The sequence below is a fragment of the Rhinopithecus bieti genome, unplaced genomic scaffold, assembly GCF_001698545.2.
Source record: "Rhinopithecus bieti isolate Rb0 unplaced genomic scaffold, ASM169854v2 scaffold_39970, whole genome shotgun sequence".
NCBI lineage: Eukaryota > Metazoa > Chordata > Mammalia > Primates > Cercopithecidae > Rhinopithecus > Rhinopithecus bieti.
In genome coordinates this window covers 35,806-42,862 of record NW_016816307.1, presented here as the reverse complement: position 1 = coordinate 42,862, position 7,057 = coordinate 35,806, and the positions used below count along the sequence as shown (strand labels likewise).

At 42.9% G+C, this 7,057-nt stretch overlaps 1 protein-coding gene across 1 annotated transcript in view; it reads left to right on the top strand.

The window, feature by feature from the left end:
- The window catches only part of LOC108517027 (putative protein SSX6), a 12,951-nt gene extending 6,526 nt beyond the window's left edge, over window positions 1–6,425 (top strand). The window contains exons 4-7 of the mRNA XM_017854812.1: window positions 908–957; window positions 2,914–3,049; window positions 5,297–5,401; window positions 5,865–6,425. Of these exons, the coding sequence (XP_017710301.1) occupies window positions 908–957; window positions 2,914–3,049; window positions 5,297–5,397 (287 nt within the window). The 3' untranslated portion in view covers window positions 5,398–5,401; window positions 5,865–6,425. The remainder of the gene's footprint in view (window positions 1–907; window positions 958–2,913; window positions 3,050–5,296; window positions 5,402–5,864) is intronic.
- Window positions 6,426–7,057: the final 632 nt, after the last annotated feature.

Below are 7,057 nucleotides of genomic sequence, written 5' to 3'. Positions count from 1 at the left end.
AAAAAAAAAAAAAAAAAAAAAAAATTTTAAAGTGAAAAAAAAAAAGAAAATGTTAAAAGTGTAGATTTGCCAAAAACTTCCAGTGATTGTTTCATTAACAGCATGTAGATATTGGATAAATATCATAAGAGAGATGGTGATGAACACATTATGTAATGAAGATTGCTGTTTCTCTGTATTTTATTAAAACCAGAGATAACATAGGGTGAAAAAAAGATAGGTCCTTAGGTAGAGATCTTTGTGCATTTCAGGAATATAAAGGGGACATATGTGTTTACTGGCTCTTCTGCACTGACAATGCAATCATAAGATAAGGTCAGAATGTCCAAACCATCTCCAATAGACCTATTACTCCCCAACAAACAGGCCAGATTCTACCATCTCCCACAATCACTGTAAGAGATCTGGCAATCCAGTGCTTGAGTATCTGCCAAGTGTTTGACATTAAAGGAGTGTCTTTATTCTGAAAATATTTCAGAGCCACTGAACTAAATCATCCATGGTTCATCACACATTTAACAGCTTAATACGCATACCATAAGATTCACCCATTTGAAGTGTACAGTGATTTTTAGTTGTTGTACTTCTTGAGTGGATACAGTTCAGATTCCCAACTAATCGATTTAATTATTTGGGAAAAAGTAAAAGATACGTAATGACATAAGATGACACTGTGATGGGGTTTAACCCCAATTTGATAAACCATGAGATGGAAAATTCTGAATTGATGCCACAGATAAATGCACCAACCATGACTAAACATAATTCAGAAGCAAATCTCAAATAACTCCTCAACATTGAGTGGACTCATAACCCTCTGCTGCAGAATGCCCTCATGCGACAGAAGTCTCTCTAGAGTTTGGAAATCTTTACCAACAAAGAAAAATTCTGATGTATTCTCTTTCAGTTGAACGTCCTCAGATGACTTTTGGCAGGCTCCAGAGAATCTCCCCGAAGGTGAGTATCTCTCAAATCTAAAGGACCAGACAACCTTTGTCCCTTCACTGATGTGAACACTGGTAACAGTGGGAGAATATCAAAAATGCCCTCATTGCCTCCTCCCCATGTCTATCACAACACCTGATGTAGCATCAACAGCTTAGTTGTGATTCTTAATACTTCTTTTGTTTTCATAGTGATGCCAGATACTATTTTAATAACTTCACATGAAGTAATGTATTGAATCCATGAGAAGACCTCTATGATGTTGTGTCTGTTGTTATCTCCAAATAATAATGAGTCACACACTTCGGTGTTTACAAAAGCCATGTGACTTGGCGCAAATCTTCTAAGTTGTCTGAACTCCAGATTCCTGGTCCATGAAATGGAAGCGAAGAATCATAGTTCGTGTTGTAGATCATAATTATCAGCAAAATAATAAAATGAGGCTATCATGGTACAGAGATGCTAAAGAATTTTCCTGAGGCGGAGTGGCAGTGGTAGTCTAATCCAGAGCTCCAAGCCATTTAAAGCTCATTCACGTTTGCATTTATTTATGAAGTTCAGATGTTGTTCACTAGGGATTTACCCAAAAGGGCCTGCTGATGCTTCCATTGAGACACCCATTCTCGCAACAGGAAGGACCAGCTGGCCTCTCCTCTGTTACCGGGGCCACTCACATGGCTTAGGAATTGCTTTGACTGTTGGCCCCTCCTTGAGCTCCTTGAGGGCCTTGTCTGCACCTGAGGCATCTGGGAAGCCCCAATCCCAGCCCAGGGGATCCCTCGGAGGTCCCTGAATGAGTGATCCCACAAGTGCAGATTCAACTCTGGTTTAGAGGGTAAAGGGATCTGGGAGTTGGGTTGCCAGTGTGGAGATCGAATTCAAAGAAGGAAACAGAAAGGTATTAATTATTATTATTATTACATTTAAACGGTATTGACAAGCTCAGACAGTACTTTCCCTTAGCCTATTTTACATGTATTGTTCACTATTTCATAAGTGAGGAAGCTGAGTAAAAAGTAGCTTAAGGGCCAGGCCCGATGGCTCACGAGTGTAATCCCAGCATTTTAGGAGGCCGAGGCGGGCATATCATGAAGTCAAGAGATAGCATCCTGGCCAACATGGTGAAACCTCGTCTCTACTAAAAATACAAAACTTAGTGGGGTGTGGTAGTGCCTGCCTGTAGTCCCAGCTACTCAGGAGGCTAAGGCAGGGGAATCACTTGATCCGGGGGAGGGGGAGATTGCAGTGAGCCGAGATCTCGCTACTGCACTCTAGCCTGGTGACAGAGCGAGACTTTGTCTCAAAAAGAAAAAAGAAAAGCAAAGAAAAAAGTAGCTTAAGCTTGTTGGTCAGTGACACATCCCAATGTAACCAGAATTGGTATGGGTACCACCTCACTGAATTCCACATTCAATGTTGGTGCCTCTCTAGGGTGCTATGCCATATCTGGTATTGCTTTGCTTGCTGCCTAGATTAATTTCAGCAAACCATTTCTTTCCCTCTCCCTTGCTTGTATTCATCTCCCCACAGCATCTTTCCCAGCAGTGTTTTGTCCCCTCGCTACGTATTTACATTTAGACTCCCAGCAACTGACTACAAGCCTTTATGGGATCCCTTGTATTTTATAGAAGCTCTTCCATTTGTAGACCTTGTGAATTCTTAGAATGCTATTGTTCTCCAAATCTTCTGTATACCACACTCTCAATTACGTGGAGATTTCTGCTGTTTGCATGAATGTCGGTCTTAAAAGAGTGTGAAGATAAGCATTCTAGCCCTGGAAGCCCCATTCATTTAGGCCATTCCTTTCCCTTCTAACCTCCCAGGTTTCTCCTTATTTAGGTAAGTGTAACTCTCCCAGCGTTGTTGAGAGTATTGATTAAGGTAATGCATGTGAAGACGCTTTGTAAGCTCTAAAGCACTATGGAAATGTGACTGATACTGTTTATCTGTGACCTTCACGTTGTAAAGATCATGCCCAAGAAGCCAGCAGAGGAAGGAAATGATTCGAAGGGAGTGCCAGAAGCATCTGGCCCACAAAACGATGGGAAACAGCTGTGCCCCCCGGGAAAAGCAAATACCTCTGAGAAGATTAACAAGAGATCTGGTAAGAGGAAACAATTCAGGAGCAACCCCTGTGGCTTCCCTGGCTGTGTTCAGGTGTGTGGACTGGGTGCGTGGCATGGATCCCAGACAAGCCTGGGTCCAGGCTGGGCTGAGGAGCTTACCCAGCTCCAGATGAGATGTTAGAGATGACTTTCAGAGACACAGACTGGAGTTGTAAAAAACCACGTGTCTTGGGGCAAGTCTTCCAAATTTTCTCAGTTCCAGATTCCTAGTCCATAAGATGAAAATAAAGAATCATAGTTCATAAATTGTTTGGAGGCATTAAATTAAATCTAGAAGGCCTGATGACGTGAAAGGTGCTCAAGCAATTCTATCTCTGATAATCTGGAATCATATCTTAGCTCAATGCCTGATACTCAACGTTGACATGTGTACTTCAGAGATATTGCAGGTTCCGTTCCAGACGACTGCAATAAAGTGGGTCACACACATTGCTTTTGTTTCACAGTGCATAAAAACATTATGTTTACACTATAGTGTAGTCTAAGTCTGCAATAGTGTTATGTGTAAAAATGTACATACCTTAATTTTAAAATAATTCGTTGTTAAAATGCAAACAATCTTCTGAGCCTTCAGTGAGCCACACTCTTTTGCTGGTGGAGGGTCTTGCCTCGGTGTTGATGGCTGCTGGCTGATCAAGGTGGTGGTTGCTGAAGGGTGGAGTGGCTGTGGCAGTTCCTTAAAAGAAGACAACAATGAAATTTGCCACATCAATTAGCTCTCCCTTTCATGAAAGATTTCTCTGTAGTATGTGATGCTTTTGGATAGCATTTTACCCACAGTAGAACTTCTTTCAAAGTTGGAGTCAATCCTCTCTAGCTATGAAAGTTTTAGATGGCATCACCTTCCAATAGAAGGCTATTTTATCTATATTGAAAATCTGTTGTTTAGTGTAGCCACCTTCAACAGTGATCTTAGCTAGATCTTCTGCCTAGGTTGCTTCAGCTTCTCCATCAGGGTTTGCTGCTTCACCTTGCACTTTTATGTTACAGAGACGGCTTCTTTCCTTAAATCTCACGAACCAACCTCTGCTAGCATCCGACATTTCTTCTGCAACTTCGTCACCCTCTCAGCTTTCATGGACTTGGAGAGAGTTCGGGTCTTGCTCTGAATTAGACTTTGGTTTAAGGGAACGTTGTGGCTGGTTTCATTTTCTATCCTGACCACTCAAATTTTCTCTATTTCAGCAGCTTGGCTGTTTGGTTCAAGAGGCCTAACTTTCAGCCTGTCTTGGCTTTCAGCATGCCTTCCTCAATAACCTTGGCCATTTCTAGCTTCTGATTTAATGAGAGAGACATGTGACTCTTCCTTTCATTTGAACACATAGCCACCATTGTAGGGTTCTTCATCATCCTAATTTCAGTGTTGCTGTGTCTCAGGAAATAGGGAGGCCCAAGAGAAGGAGGAGAGACGGGGAACAGCTCATCGGTGGAGCAGTCAGAACACACACAACATTGATCAATTACATTCCTCATCTTCTGTAGGGCCAGTTCCTGGTACCCCCAAAACATTTACACACAACAGCGTGACTGTAGTCAATAATAAGTTAATCACACATTTAAAAATAACTGAAAGAGTGTAAACGGATTGTTTGTAACACAAGGATAAATGGTTGAGGGGATGGAGACCCTATTTTCCATGATGTGATTATTACGCATGGCATGCCTGTGTCAAAGCATCTTACATACCCCATAAGAATATACACCTACTGTGTACCCACAAAAATAAAAAACAAAAATTACTTTAAATGACCAAAAAACAACAAAAACATTTGCAATAATAATATCAAAGCTCACTGATCACAGATCACAACAACAGACATAATAATAGTTGAGAAGTGTAAAATTGGTGAGAATTCTTCCCCCAAAATTGCACTATCTGTGAAGCACTATAAAAATGAGGTGCAATAAAACAAGGTATGCCTGTGTGCCCTTAGCAAATACGTGCAGAATGAAAGGAGGTATGGTTGAATGTTCCTGTAAGTGAAGAGGTTGGGAATCTAAACCTCACAACGGAAGGAGGCAGAAGCTAAAACTTTAATTGGCATTTGGCCTGTATTGGTGTGGGTCTAAGGTCTCAGCCTCTCTAAGCCAGAGAATGTGAAAAACTGGAAAAAGAAGACCCATGGGCACTTGGGAGAGGGGAGGCATCTCCATTTATGGAGAAAACAGAGCCTAACACTCTCCAGCCTACCCAACCCTCATCTTCCAACTCTTCTCCATCACAGGACCCAAAAGGAGGAAACATGCCTGGACCCACAGGCTGCGTGAGAGAAAGCAGCTGGTGATTTATGAAGAGATCAGTGATCCTGAGGAAGATGACGAGTAACTCCGTAAGTGAACTTTCAGCTCATCCGCCACATCCCTGCAGGTGTGCTATTCTGTTACAGTACCGGTATCCCATCTTGTCTCTTGTTCCCCGAATCATTCCCTTCTCATAATTTTCTAGGGTACAGCATTGAGGCTGAATGATGAGATTTCCCATGCTCTTTCTACTCCCTGCCCTGTATATCCAGGGTTCCTCCCTACCCAGGATGCGGTGGGTTCCCAAACCCCAGGTCAGTCTTGATACGTGGGCCACACCTTCCTCTAGCCTAGAAATGGATAAACCAAGCAAGGAAGTTACTGTGGCATGTGCAGGTGGTTCACTTCGAGGAACCGTGGAAAGCGTGTGCAGGTCCTGAGGTAGGGCAGAATCGTAGTGTACAGGGTCTGCACGTCAGGAAGAGTTGAGATTGAGTTATCAGGCAGTGGCAACTCACTGCCACTTACTTTCCTTCTCTCTTCTTGCCTCAGCCTCAGAGATATGACACATGCCCATGATGTGAAGCAGAATTTGGTGACCTTTCAAGAACATGGGCATGGCTGCGGACCCCTCATCATCAGGTGTATAGCAAGTGAAAGCAAGTGTTCACAACAGTGAAAAGTTGAGCATCATTTTTCTTAGTGTGCCAAGAGTTCGTTGTTAGCATTTCCGTTGTATTTTCTTACAGTATGCCATTCTGTTAGCTATTAGCATTTTCATTGGAGCAAGACATACTTAATGCATATTTTGGTCTGTCTATCCACGCACCTACCTCAGAAAACAAGTATTGTCAGGTATTCTCTGCATAGAATAGCAAAGCACTTCCCTCCTCTCTCCCTGGATGTGACGATTGACAGCAGATCTGAGTGTTTAATTTCAGATTTTTCCTCTGCATTTATACACACCACACACACACACACACCCCCCACACACACACCAAGTACCACTATAAGTATCTCCCATCTGCATTTCCCCATTGCCATGTGTCCTGATCAAGTCCCCCCACACCCTGTTTTCTGTTCAGCCTCTACTCCCCTCATCCGATTCCTGTGTATCAGTTACTGACAGTTAATAAACATTTGCAATCGTTCCCCGGTTGTTTGCTCCTCCAATTATTGTGCACACAGCTCTTTGCAAGTGTGTGAATATTTATTTAGGAAAGATTCTTAGAAGTGGAATGACTGTATCAAAGGAGTCATTTATTCAACAAAACACTAATGAGTGCATCCTTGTGCTGAGCGCTGTTCTAGGTGCTGGAAAGACATCAGGGAACAAGGCAGGCAGATGTTCCTGACCACCATTCCAGAGGAGGATGTTTCCAGTTGTTGGTTTTGTCTGCTTATTTGTTTGTCTGTTTTTTCTACAGATGGGGTCTTCCTCTGTCTAGGGTGGGGTGCAGTGGCATGATCATAGCTCAGTGCAGCCTTGAACTCCTGGGCTCAAGCGAGCCTCCCACCTTGGCCTCCTAAAGTGCTAGGATTCAGGTGTGAGCCTCTGCACCTGGCCTCTAGTTTTTATATTGATAGAGACTATACACTTCAGTCCTGGAGCAGGATTCTGCAGCAGGTGGTTGGGCATCTTGGCCTTTGCTCTCTGAACGAATTTCAAGTTCAAGGTCTGGGACGGTCCATTTGGGAGTATGTGGGAGGAGACACAGATGAAATCGTCATCTGGGGAACGTGGA